Source organism: Arvicola amphibius, chromosome 4 (assembly GCF_903992535.2).
Source record: "Arvicola amphibius chromosome 4, mArvAmp1.2, whole genome shotgun sequence".
Taxonomy (NCBI): Eukaryota; Metazoa; Chordata; class Mammalia; order Rodentia; family Cricetidae; genus Arvicola; species Arvicola amphibius.
This window is the reverse complement of record NC_052050.1, coordinates 120,646,214-120,660,952: the sequence shown is the minus strand read 5'-3', so window position 1 is coordinate 120,660,952 and position 14,739 is coordinate 120,646,214. Positions and strand designations below refer to the sequence as shown.

The 14,739-nt window shown below is 37.7% G+C and overlaps 1 protein-coding gene across 1 annotated transcript in view; it reads left to right on the top strand.

The window, feature by feature from the left end:
• The first annotated feature begins 1,335 nt into the window (after positions 1–1,335).
• Positions 1,336–14,739, top strand: part of Gpm6a (glycoprotein M6A) — a 238,496-nt gene continuing 225,092 nt past the window's right edge. Inside the window, exon 1 of the mRNA XM_038326492.1 lies at positions 1,336–1,454. Within this exon, the coding sequence (XP_038182420.1) occupies positions 1,451–1,454 (4 nt within the window). The 5' untranslated portion in view covers positions 1,336–1,450. The remainder of the gene's footprint in view (positions 1,455–14,739) is intronic.

Here is a 14,739-nt window from a genome sequence, read left to right as displayed (position 1 = left end):
TTTCTTAAAATTATATTGTCTTGGAATGGACCTCGGGTGCTTGTAGATCTGAGCTTTTGAACCAGTCTTCAAAATTCATAATTTATTTATGTAGAGCTACTGAGTGACTGGCATGCATTGCTGTAATCACGCTCTGTTCACATCTATCAGTTTCTAGAACAGTGATGTATTTCTGAATGACGTGTTGACCACTATCATAGTTGATAACTGTTATCGACTACTTCCTTTCTCCTCCCACAAGAATGACTTTCTACTCCCATTGAACTGAAATGCATTAGCAACATCCCTGGCAGGAGTACATCTCTTCCTTTGTGGGAGAAAAGGCTGAGCAAATGTTTCTAAACCATGTGAATGATATGCTCTGTATGTGTGCATGTGTCTTGCTAAAGATACTATGTATGTATTGTGTAATACCGTCACCATTGGATGGAAATCTCACGTTTGGCAACAGGGTCTACTTTTTCTTCTCTTGTTCTTGGTATAAATTTGTATACTTTAGGGTGTATGCTGCACAGATCAGAAGCTTAAGACACTAGGGATTTACTAAAATAGCCTCTCCAGGATAAACCTTGAAAAAAATTAGGCCAAATCCCCGTAGAATTATTATTACGTCTTTTGGCTTGAAGGAACGTTAGAGGTAATTTTTTTCCAGATAGTTTATTTTACAAATTAGGAAACCAAATCCCAGTGTATCGCTGGTATAGCAGGGTTCCAACTCCAGCCTCCTTCTGTTCAGAAGCCTGTTTGTCCTCTACTTTCAAGTGAATTCTACTCATCATGCTGTGTGTTTGTGTATGTGTGTGTGTTTGTGTGTGTGTTTGTGTGTGTGCAAATGTGTGTATTTAGAATGTTATAGTCATGTTATATAGCAAAATGAAGCATTTAATGTAGAAGAGATTGCATATTATAAAGGAAATTTTTCTTTCTATTGTTTTTTATTATCCGTATTAAGAAAACATTGTACTAAGGACAACAGAAAAATAGACAACATTGAATAATTTCATATCATGCCGTCATTTTTTTCTGTAATAATTTTTTTCCCCTGAGTCTGTCCCTCTTCCCACCATTATTTTGGGTAAGAGTTAATTGCTGGATTCCTGGGGTGCCATGAGAATGTGTATGTTGACAATGTGTTTGGGATGGAGACATTTGCATTTAGCTCTTTAGAGAGTGAAAAGGGTCAGGGTAGGGGCCTCTGGGAGCTAGGCAACTGAGAAACCAGGGAACTAGGTTTCAATCAGGAGAGGCAGGTGGAGAGAGGGAGGGGTCTGCGGGCACAGCGGCTTTCAGCAGGGCCCAGCGGGGTTGTCTCCGCTGGGAGGGGCCAGGCTGTCAGCGGCTGGGGCACTGGGAGCCCGAGCTCAGCTTGGACAAGTGGACTGCACGCAGCGTCTGCCTCTTCCTTCACACATCTCTGGGGACCTGAGGAGAAGGAGGAAGACTTTTGGATATGGGTGAGTGTAGCGCCCCCACCCCCACCTCTAAGGCTCGGAAGGGCAGGAAAAGCTGGTCTTCCAGAAAGGGAAGCTTTGTGAACCACTGATTGCGCGGATCTCCGGCATTGGTCATCCCCTCTTGCGCTGTGTGCTCCTGCCGCTGCCTTACAGCCTGACTCCGTACTTACTCTGAGAAGGAGAGAGGGGAGAGTGAGTGCCTGAGACTTTGCTGTACCTTACTCGGGACATTACCTGAGGGATTTTAAAGAGAGATTAGAAATAACAAGCAGATTGCAGGAGGAACGGCATAAGACAAGTTTGATGAAAGCTTTGTGGCACAAGTTGAACTGACTCATAAGCAACAAAAACTTAGAAAACTTTCAGCTCCTAACAGGTTTGAGTAGAGGAAGACACTGAGGAAGGGCGAGATTTTGGGGGTAGTTTCTAGTCCCCTGTGTGAACGGAACGCCCATTTTCACAGAGGTTGTAAAGTTGAGGCTGAAAGCTTCACTTTTTCTTGGAAGAATCTTGGTAAATTAATGATCTAGTTAAAAGGACGCCCTGAGTGGCTTGGGTCACCTCACGGTAGGTAGCTCTTGCTGCAGTCAGCTTCTCTCCAGTTTCTTTGGAGTAAGGCGGCATAGATTGGCACACTCCCAGGAATGTTGTGGGGTGCGACGGAGGTGGAGGACTGGGTGTCTGCTCTGGGGACAAAAATCCAGCATCAGAAGGTAGTGGTGTGAGAAAAGTTTTTAAACCTGTGAAGAAGTGACCCACTATCTGAGGACTTGGCTGTGTTTGTACGGTTTCTGCGTAAAGTGCTCGCGCAATATTGCGTTTCCACTGTTACTGATTAGTGATCCACCAGCCGCGGGGGATTTACTATACAAACGCCTGTGGACTCACTGCTTCCGGTCCAAGTCCATTAGCCGCCCCTCCCCCGCCGCTCCCTTGTCCTTTGTTGTAAGTGATTTCACCAAGAGCAAAGGAGCCCTTTGGGCTGACATGCCCCTGTAGAAATTCCTAAATTCCCACAGGCTCAATGTTAGAGGATGCTTTGACTACTAAGCAGTGGGGTTTATACACACTGGCCAACTTGGAAGAAAAGAAAACAGAAAAGGCGAAGGACATTTTTGCCTATGAATGTTAGCTGTGATCAAGACATTGATAGTCTCTTCTTGCATGACCCTGCAAGAGTCTTAGAAAGACTCATTTTTAAGTCCTTTGAATAAAAGTGTTGGGGATGATCTCCAGAATAAAGTCTAACTGGAGTATTTATTTTTTTAAGCAGAAGTAATATTTTCAGGTTATAAAAGAAAAACAAACGCTTTCCCGTTGATACACAGGCTTTTAAAAGTACAGTTGTATTTCTGTGGCACTAGAATAACAGTTGTATGAGAACAACACCTGGGGAAATGGTTTTTCTTGAATAAAAAGCCAAATTAATTGACTTGACGGAACTTTGTCACGAGCTCTATTAAAAAGCATCAATATGCTAGCGTTTAGAAAGCATGACCTTACTTACCTTGATCAGCTTATGCTTGAAATGATTGGCTACCAAACGTTAAGTTTTTCATTTCAAAGTTAATTATCTCTATAGTTTGTATTTTCAAGTCATAAAGAAAATGATTGGATTTTACTTGGATTCTTGTGGCTAAATCACTAACAAGTGTAGAAAGTGTGAGCCAAAGTTGGAGTTAGTGCCTGCGATGCTGGAATCATCTTGAGTTCAGCCTTAGTTTGTAAAAGTACTGTTCCCTCAGGAATGGATTACATGTACCTCTTGTATTTGGGATTACCTAAAACTCATGCAAATGTCAGTTACCTACTGGGAAACAGGACTTTAGAAGAACAAGTGAGAAATAACAGCTTAGGAAAGAAAAGATAGAATAAGAAAGGCAAACAATTAGTATACAGTTGAAGAAAGCAAGAGTCTAAAGCCAAGACTCAGAATAGAAATGAAGAGAAACAGTCTGGAGAAAAGTTAAAAGAGGCAATGTGAGAAGGGAGGAAAGAAACATGCCTGGAAACCTCATAGAATATACTTCGTTACTGAAGTCACAGTCGTCCTCTTCCTTTCAATTTGCTTGTTAAAGAACAGAACTTCATTTCTTAATACCTCTTTATTGACTGGTGAAATGTTGTTAGTCAGTGACTCAGAAATGGAGTCTAGATTGTTTCAAGAAGAGAGGAAACAGTATAGGAAAATGTTGGACTGTCCCAGCAGTCCGTATGTTTTGTCTTCTGATGTAAGGATAGTTGAAAATAAGATGGGTAATGCTAGTGCACACCTTTGATCCCATCACTCAGGAGGCAGAGGCAGGCAGATCTCTGAATTTCTGTCTACGTAGTGAGCTCCAGGAGGACAGCCAGGAATACACACAGAAAACTTGGATCTCAAAAAGAAACAAAACAAAACAAAACAAAACAAAAAAACAAAAAACAAAGAAGGAAGGAAAAGAGAAGTCTAGAAAGGAAAATGGTGCTGTAGGGATGAAAGTAACAATTATTGATTGTCTGAGAGCTCCTTACTCTACCACTGTGGAAGAGTGAGAGCAATGGGTTAAATAATTCATGGTTATCATATCTATAAAGCACATGACTAATTCTCAAAAAACGAAACAGAACAAAACATCATCATCAACAACAATAACAAGTTCCTTGTACGGTAGGGGGTCTATTGGGCTTTCCTTCTCCAGCAATGTCCTTGGTTTGGTTTAGGACAATTCCTTTTTTGTGGTTTTTTTTTTTTTTTTTTTTTTTTTTTTTTTTTTTTTTTTTTTTTTTTTTTTTTTTTTTTTTCCAAGACAGGGTTTCCCTGTAGTTTCTTGAGCCTGTCCTGGAACTAGCTCTTGTAGACCAGGCTGGCCTCGAACTCAGAGATCCGCCTGTCTCTGCTGCCCAAGTGCTGGGATTAAAGGCTTGCACCACCACCGCCCGGCTAGAACAATTCCTTTTTGCCTCAAACTTCTCTGAGGAATGGTTGAAGAAAATAGATTATATTTAAAAAAAATGCAGGGCCAACTGTTTGCTAAGCATATTACTATATTAGCTTCAAGGTTAACTTTAATTACCATTCATGCTTTCCAACTGTGGGTTTTTAGAGTCCAGTAGAGAGGTAGGTCAAGAATATTTAAAATTTCTTTTCTAAGCTTTTTAGTCACTGCTCTACTTAAATATGTGAGAATGTGTAGATATATGTATATACATAATTTATACTATGTACTATAGCAGTATTAATCTTTTTTCTGTTTATAAATGGTGTTATTATTTAGTATTTTGGCACCCCTTATTAATGAAGGCTATTGCATTAAACTTGATTTGGAGGAAGATAAAGGATCTGTGAAGGGGAGGATAACCTAAGTAGATAAGGGATGATTCTAAAGCGGACAGAGGTAAACATCTTGTAGTGAAGGAAAACATGAATCTGGGTCAATAAATAGATCTTAACTTTGGAAAACAAATGCAAAGCAGCAGGAATTTTGAATTATATGATAGAAAATGGGAAGTAAAGGAAAGTCTTTATAACGTTAGTGTTTAAGGAAGATACTTTGACCACAGCACTTAAAGGGAAAACTGGAGAAGATGTACTGAATTATCAGAGCAGTACTGACATGATACCTCCAGGCTAGCCCAGTGTCATTGGATATAGAGGGAGAAAGGTAAGTGGAAGACACATCTACAAAATCATGCAACTGAATAACAAGAAAGGCCGGGCGGTGGTGGCGCACGCCTTTAATCCCAGCACTCGGGAGGCAGAGGCAGGCGGATCTCTGTGAGTTCGAGGCCAGCCTGAGCTAGTTCCAGGACTACAAGAGCTAGTTCCAAGACAGGCTCTAAAAAAGCTGCAGAGAAACCCTGTCTCGAAAAACCAAAAAAACAAAAAACAACAACAACAACAAAACAAAACAAAAAAAACAAGGAAAATGAATATGTTCTCTGGGGATCTGAAAGCTTCACAATTGGAAAAATGGTAGGATTTTTGATGCCATACTTAAAAGATAAACTAGATGACTTATTTTCTGGTTATCCTGGGCAACTGTTGAGCTTCCTTTTTAAAACATCAAGTAAGAGTTGATGGCTAGATGTTTAAATGAAAATGTTTAATAAGTTCTAAACACATACTAGGAGTTAATAAGGAAGAATAAGATGGGATTCAATCATGTAAGCATTCCCAATCTTTAGTGAAAGATACTCAAAGAGAAGGAGTTATTTACTTGAAAGAGAGAGTACAGACAACACTCGTTAAGGGCAAGAGAGAAAGAAAAAGTGGTGTTCGGAGGAAAACTATACCAGTTACCAACTATGTACTAAATGCCTTAAGATTAGAAGCTTGATATGTGATACCATAAAAATTCAGTGACAGATCAAAAACCCATACACTTTTACAACAGAGAAGAAAAATCCGAAGAAGATATTTTTCTGCCATTCAGTTTCAAATAAAAATGGGAGTTGACTAATACTATTTCAAATTGTTTAAAGATTTGGAGAAAAACTAATGAGATATAATATTTTCTTGAGTTTCTGATTTTATTCCGGGGAAAAGAAACACAGTATAAACAGCGATGGCACAAACAGGCAATGTTTGAAACTGGTCGCTCTTGCAAATCTTTGAAAATCTTCTATTCTCTTGTATTTGATCACGGGGACTATACGTTTATGTAGCTCATGTTATTATTCAATAATAATTAGAGGGAAAATGCGAATCTGACAAGTTCAAACTATCTTCTTTAAAAAATAGAGTATAATTGTATGATCCTGTAGTCTAGAATCTAGATTAATAGACAATGCTGCTTACGGATCACTGAACTCCCTAGTATATTATTTTCCCTAGACAATTATAATAATCAAATGGCATTGTGATCCAGATAAAGATAAATTAGTGCGATGGTGTTTCCTGCTGTAAATCAGTTATTCTCCAAACGAGTTTATTAAAACAATTCATTGCTGGGGCCAGAGAGATGACTCAGCTGTTAAGAGCACTGGCCTGGCCATTCTTCCAGAGGACTCACGTTCAAGTCTCAGCACCTCCATGGCAGCTCACAGCTGTGTGAAACTCCAGTTCCAGGTGATCCGGTATCCTCATGTGACAGGCAAAACACCAATGTACATAAAATGAAAATAAGTAAGTTATTTAAGGACACCAGAAAACAACTCATTGCTAACTCTCATGGTTCCACGGGTTGACTGTTAGCTGATCATTTTGTTATACGCAGTCTTGAGTTGTCACTTTATAATGTCAGTTAGGTAATCAGCCATCTGAACACTTTGTCAGCTTGGTGATCTGAGATAGCTCACAACTGGCTGACAGTTGATAATGTCTGTTCATTGTCAGCTTACCTGTGGCCATCTTTGGGCTTTTTTTTTTTTTTTTTTTTTTTGGAAAGAAAATGAAGGGTTTCAAGAAGTAGCATCCCCAAAAAGAGCATTTTAAGATACCCAGGGACTGATCTAGCCTCAAGGAAGTTGCCCCGGGACATGAGTTTTGTTTCATATTCTGGACCACAAAACGTTGAAAGCAGCGTGACTCAATCATAGAGGAGATCAGGGTTATCGTCTTGATATCAAGTACATGATGGCTGACAAAGGAAAGTCGGAACTGATAGAGCTGACTAATCTATTTCTTTCTGAAAATAAATGCCTCATAAATGTGCTATATCTTTAATTAGAGATGTATAACTATCTGATCAGTTACACCTAGGTTTCATAGCAAAACACTGAGTGTGGAAATTAATGTCTGAGTGGGAATACGATTGTTGAATCCCGAGATTCAACTCTACTCCAAATAGTGGCAATAAAATCAGCTAGTCTTTCTTATTTTTACTTAAATATGAAATTCTAAGGGTATTATAAATTAATGTTTTATTTAAAATTTATTTAGAAAAAAATTTACATCATAAGTTTAAATGCAGATGAAATAGCAGAGATATTCACTATCCTCTTATAAAAATTAAATTATCATTGATGATCTATTTAGGATCTTAGTTTTCTAGAGTATTAATTTTTATACATACCTATACTTAATTATACTTCTCTTTGAAAAGATGCACTTAAATTATCTATGTAAATTTCTACTTCATAAAACTTCATCTAAATCTTTGTGTTATTTTTAACTGGCAAAGATTAGAGCTGTCACAAAGGTTAAAAATAAAAGGTCTTTTTCCTAGACAGTTGAAAACAAAGAAAACCTATTTTAAATTAATTTTTTAGATTCAATGACAAGGTTCATTTTAGCTTAAAAGTGTAGAGAGTCAAAAAACATTAGATTCCTACTGTGTCTGAACTTAATTTATTGAGGTCATTTTATTAACGACTCTTTAAAAAGAAATAGGAATTAGAGATAGACTATATAGAATTTATATAATTTAATAGTGCACATGCTTACTACTCAAAGTAAAGCAAACGCATATCCCTCCACCTTAAGGAATCAAGACAGTTTTATACACACACACACACTCACACAAATAAGTCAGGTGATAAACAATTGAGGGAAATTATTCTCTAGTTTGTTAAGATATCCATTTACTGCTTATTCTGGATTTTTTCTTACAGAATCTCTAATTTTATTAGACTAGCAGAGAGCCTATTAAATACCTATTCCTAGGTCAGACTCCTGAGACTCAGATTCAGAATACTTGGGATCCAGACCTCTACCTATGGTTTTAAAGCTCAGTTCAATTAATTTTGAGTCAGTAACTGTGGGACTGTATTGAGAAATAAAATGCCCAGAATGCTTCTCTTCCTCAGCAAGCTGACTGTGCTACTCATTATAATTTAAACCATTTTCTTATATCGAGTATATTAATTCATAATCACCGCTACTTAAACATTCGCTACCAAGGCCTAGATTTTGAGATATTCACATTTTCATTTTATCACACTCTCACTGGAATATGGTTATAGCTGATGTCCCATTTTTCCCATGGGAAACCTAATGTGGCATTTTTCTTCCAGAGTTTGCTGAATCTCTCTCCCTAAAAATTTCTCATGACTTCCAGTCTCAAGGCTTCCAGTGTTTTTCATCGTTATATGAATTTCTGGACTTTTGTGTTCAGCTGCCTGGCTCTACTTCTGTCCCTCCAGTCCCTCAATATCAGCATGTTCAAAACTGACATGACCCACCAAGGTCTAGCTCACTCTCTCCATCCACTCATGCCCACTTTCTTCTTCTGGTACCTAATATAAAGAGATACATGTAGTTAGAAGAGAGATGCTGTAAAAGAAATTTGAATGCAGTATTCAATGCATTATTAAATGCAGGCCCATTGCTACGAGAATGTGGTTGAGCTATGAGACTAAGGTGCAAACAATTGGAACTTAAGTCAACATTATATCCAGTTAAAATATATCTTCTGGCTAAGTGTTGTGGTATACACCTTTTATCCCAAGCCTGGGTAGGCAGAGGTAGGTGGGTCTCTTTAAGTTTGAGACTAGTCTGGTCTACATAGTTATATGGTTACATGGTGAAATTCTGTTTCAAAATAAACAAAATCCATCTTCTTGTCTAGAAACACCCAGTGCCTGATCTCTGCATGTTTTATTTTTGATAAAAGTTATTTGCTAATATATAGTTTTTCTTCATTACTTGGTGCCGTGTCTGGATACCGGGAGGGAAAGTGCTTTCTGGAAAGCAGGCCGAGATATTAAATTCATGTATTTTAAGGCATTTATCTAATGGTGCCTCCTACCAACATACAAAGTAACTAAAGTATAAAGCTGAGTATTTGGGGAGTGTGACACATTAAGTCTTAATATTGGTAGGGTACAGAAAAGAAGGCAAAACTACTATGTAAGTGTGTCTGTCCAGAAGAGGATAATGATATGACTGGACAATACTAGACAAAGAGCCTTGCCAAGAGATAAACAATAAAGCAAATTTAAAGGTCCTACTGAAAAGAATATTGGAGTTAGAGTAATTCCATTAGTAAAAGAAGAGGCATTTGCAGTAAGTCACCTAGAGTGTTCAGTGCAATAAAAAGAACCCAGAAAAGTCAAATATGGCTCTTTAAGAATTTTTTGTTTTATTGAAAATAGATTTTTTTCACATACCATAGCCTGATTATGATTTTCACTCCCTCTACTCCAGTTCATCTTCACTTCCCCTCCCATTCAGAGCCACAACTTTTCTGTATCTTATTTGAAAATAAACATGCTTCTAAGTGATACTTAGGAATACTTAGATACTAAGTGATACTACAAAACAAAATTAACATATTGGAATAGGACAAAATAAACAAACAAACAGGAGGGGAACAGCCCCAGAAGAGGCATGAGAAATGGATATAAACACAGAGACCCACTTATTTGCACACACACAAATCCCATAAAAACACTAAACTAAAAGCCATAATATAGAACCAAGAGTACCTATAGAGTAAAAAAAAGAGAGGTAAAATTAAGGATATAGATAAAATAAATGATAAGACAAAATTAAAAACATATTCTTGACAAAACAGTGAACCTCTAAAGCTGCCATTGAGTTCGTTTTCCGTTGATCATCTCCTGTTGGACATGAAGCCCACCCTAACAGTGTGTTTCTCCAGTGAGACTTCCTTGGAGGAAACCAAATTTTCATTTGCAAGTGGCTGCCAATTGGAGAGAGCTGAAGAGTTAGGGATAGAGGCTTGCATGCATTTTTGTTTCAGCTCTAAGACTCCATCTGGTGCAGACCTGTGCAGGTCCTGTGAATGCTGCCTCAGTCTCTGTGAGTTCCTATGTGTGTTGATTTTTGTTGATTTAGTGCCTCTTGTTTCCTTGGATTTCATCCATTCCCTCTGGTTCTTACACTTTGCCTACTCTTCCACAGTGTGTTCTGAGCCCTGAAGGGAAGGATTTGGTGGATACCTCTCATTAGGGCTGAGTGTTCCAGGACCTCTTACTCTAGGCATATTGTCTGTCTATGGGTCCCTTTTTGTTCTCATCTGCTGAAAGAGGAAGCATCTCTGATGGTGGCTGAGCAAGGCCCTGATCTGTGAGTACAGCAGACTGTCATAGGACTCATTCTATTGATACATTCATTTAGTAAAACTGAAGTACTTGGTGTTACCCTAGGGCCCTGGGCAATCTAGTCTCAGGTTCTTGATGATCTAAGCAGTGTCAGTTATGGATTGCATCTTGTGGAGTAGGTCTAAAGTCAAATCAGATATTTGCTCATTAATCCCACAAGTTTTGTGGCATAATTGCACTAGTATATCTTGCAGTCAGGACACTATGGTAGAGCAAAAGGTTTGTTTGTCCATAGTTTGGTGTTTATGTTTCTTCCTTGGCAGCATTCATAGTTCCTTGCTGTGCCAAAGATGCTAAGAGCATACAGGTGAAGACTCCATGTAGGCACCAGCTCGACTGCCTGACTTCACTCAATGAGTTCTAACAGTGTTGCCTTCAACAACAGGGCCTTGCCATCATTTTGTAGAGAACAACGTACAGTCTTGGCAGCAGCCTGAGTTATTTGGGGGTTCCCATGGGAACTCTTTGGCCAACAATTACATTAGATGTAACTCATTTCCAGGACTGGAAATTTTGTTGCTTGATAAGTGATGTCCACCTGGGAATATCTCTCCTCCATTATTTGGTGATTTTATTTGTATAACCTTCATATATATAGTATTTATACATCCCCTCAAATGGCCCTAAATTTTAGGGTTCTTTCTCCCTATTCCTGCCCCCTCTTTCTTCTCTCTCTTTACTTGATCCGCTGCTTCCATCCCTCTTTCAACCATCCATAACTGTCTATCTAACCTGTTTCCCTTTTCTGGAGAGATCTATTGGTCAACTGTAGTCCTTTACTCTATACCTAACCTCTGTGTTTCTGTGAGTTATAGATTGGATTTAGCAGCTAGTATCAACAACTAAGCTATTGCATGCCGTGTTTGTCATTCTGGGCTAGATTACCTCACTCAGGAAGATTATTTTTTTACAGTTCCACCCATTTACCTGTTAATTTCACTTTTAACTGCTGAATAATATTACCTTGTGTAAATGTGGTACATTTTCATTATCCATTCTTCTGTTGAGGGATGTGAAGTGTTTTTCCAATATCTGTCTGTTATGAATACAGCAGAGATGGACATGATTGAGCTACTGTCTCTGGGTTAAGATAAAGCATCTCCTGTGGATTTTTAAAATTTTCACAATCCACATAAAATTAAAGGTTCTTAATGAAAAGAAAAAGGGTGAAGTTTTCTCTTATAGACAAGATTTTAAGAATTAGGAAAGAGAGGGAGAGAAGAAGGGGAGGATGAGAAAGGAGAAAAAGAGAAGATGAGGAAGGAAATGAGGAGAGGAATAGTTCATGAAGGGAAAGAGCTAGCAAAGGAGAGTAGGGAAGAAATGACTATGAAGAAAAGATCCATGGTTAAGGGAAAACAAAACAGATAGGAAAGACAATTAGAGGGTGCTGGATGTGTGGCTCAGTGGGTAGAACACTTTCTTAGTATGAGCAAGGTGCTGGTGTAATCACAGAATGACAAATCAAATGAATTCTGAGGATAATAATTGATAATAATAATAGCAATAGAAATAACAATATAATAATAGAGAATGATCTAGAAGAGGAGTATGGGGTGTTAGTGTTAGTCAAACACGACGACAGAACTCCTAAGCAATTTGTTGGGATATAATATTGTATAGTATTGTTTATATCTAGACTTGCTTGTTTTTAAGACAACAGTTCACTATGGAATTCTGAGTGTCCTGGAACTCACTGTGTATACTATTGAATTAGCCTCAGATTCACAGAGATCAGCCTCCCTCTGCCTCCCAAGTGCTGATATCAGAGGTGTGTGCCACCAGGCCGTGTTCTCTAAATCTAGTTTTGAAAGTCACAGCCATCTCTCCAGCGCCTGTAGTTAAGCTCTCAAAAGAATTGTGAAGGCATATTTTATTTAGTAGATGGTTTCCATTAAAATAAACCTACTCTATACTCTAGTCTCTCTTTGAAAGGACAAAAAAAACATTGGATACTTGGGGAGTTCTCTGCAATCCTTTTTTGTCCCTATACTAAGTGGTAAGAGAAAGAGCAAATAACTACCTCGTAGATAAGCAGAGCAGCTGTGACAAGGTTTTCTGTCACTGCCATCCTCCTAACATTATTCCTCTCTACAGAAAGTCTAAATAGAAGGAGACAATTTTATTTGTTTATTATATGCGAGAAAAAAAATTTCAATGAGGTTTCTAGAGAGAAAATATCAGGGTGGTTTGCACCTAGGTGTTTCATAAGTTATACAAATGACAGAAATCACTGGAAAAATTAGTCTTCATAGCATTTCTTTTCTAACTCTTTGCTTAATTAATATCCATTTACCCAACACAATAGGTATATCGTGGTTCAATAAGATGAGATGTTAAATAATACGCATTGCAAAAAAGTAAAAAGAAACATAAAATCTCGATCTCAAGTCACATGTCTCATTGTATATAATATGAGGCCAACAGCTATTCCTTGGTAGTAGAGTATTTTTTCCCAGCAAAAAGCAGCCCTTGAATTTATCTTAGTGTTGATTTGACTGGAAAGGAACAGGTACCCCTAAGGGTGAACAACCTTCTCACTTTGGTTGGTAACAGAATGACAGAATGAGAATAAGAGTAAGAATAATTTAAATTTAAGAAGCACTTTTATTTATTGAGATTAAAGAAATAACTTGCACACAGGGAACCACGTGATTATTCTGAAGATTAGCTGCAGATATACAGATTAGTATAATAGCTTATTTACAATGCTGGCCAGGAGTGGAAGAGAGCTATAGAGATTATGGTCATGCCGGTTTTTATAAAAGAGTACCTTGAAGAGGAACGGGGTAGCTTGTGACTTTATCAGGAAGTCGGCCAGTAGGGATGTGGGAATAGCCGGTGAAGAACAGCAGAACAGCCTTGGGTGTGGAGTGTGCATGCTCCAGGACACATCCGCATTTGCTTTCACTCCAGTTTTTACTCAAAGGGTATTAACTTTTCTGTACTAAATTTCCCATCCTCTGGAAAGGTATGTGGGACCACACCTAGCCAGAATTTTATAAACAAAGTAAAATGTGCCCTGGGAGTGAGCCAGGCAAGGGTTTAACTAAACAGCAGCGTCTTATCCTTCCTGTTCCCTCGCCCTATCACTCCAAATCTAAGCCTTCCCTCATCTTCACAGGCCGCTAACAGGCCTACTGTAGCCTGTCCAGTATTTTTATCCTGTACAAGTTATATGATCAACTCACAGCCATTTAAAATTATCATTAACTTCTAAAGTTAGTATATAAAATAATGGATTTCATTATAGCCTGTTGATACATGTATGTCAATTGCATTTAGTTCTTATTTTTCCTTTCCTCCCCATCATTCCTTCTCTCTTTATTTGCTTATCTCTTTTCCCCTTCAGTTACCTCCCTACCATTGCTTGGTAATCATGCAATTGTAGCATTGCTGGGAGATAGCTATTCAATCAGATATTAGATATCAAAATGGATATTAGAAATAATAAAGCCACAAACATTCTTTTAGTGACTAGAATAAGACATGGGTGGAAAAATAAACATGCATAAAGTTGGCATTCCAAGGAAAAAGTGGAAGGATCACCAAGCATAAATACAAACCGAAAATATTCACAATTTTGGTAATTACCAGTTAATTAAGCTCTATATTGCATCCCTACAGTTAAATAGGGGAATGTTCAGAATACTTTCTGTTGGCCCAATTGTTCAAAGTTGCTGTGTTCATCTATTTATAAGACCTTCCATGACTTCCTGCAGTCTTACATGGTCGTCCATGGAGGCTGTATCAGATAATGGTCTTTATAGAAAACAGAATCATTTATTAAAACTGTATGGCCAGTTTGAATTCATATAGACCTGAACTTACAAATAAGTTTTAAAGTCTAACTAAATCACTACCATGATCCAAGAAGAAATTTATAACATCTGATCTAGAGTTGAGAAATATCTAATTATGAATTAAATAGTTTATCCTATTTAAAATAAAGTATTAAATATAACTTAATAAAATATTATAATGATTAAAATAGGTTTAAAAATCTAAAATTTAAATATTCTGGTTGTACATCAATATGGCATAGTTCAGTTTCCATAAACATAGAAAATCAACAGATTGTTCATTATTGAGCATTGTAAAAAGTAAAAAGTTCATCCTATTCCATCCTGCTTAATAGTTCAATACATGTGTGATTGACTTGGTACAAGGGCGAAAGAGAGAGATTCCCTTTTTTGTTACTGAAATTTTACAATCTTACCTTTAGGACTCTAAAATCTTGCAAGTCTCTTCCATTCGCTTTATTTCTTTTCTTCTTTTTTTTCTAATTTTCTCCTTC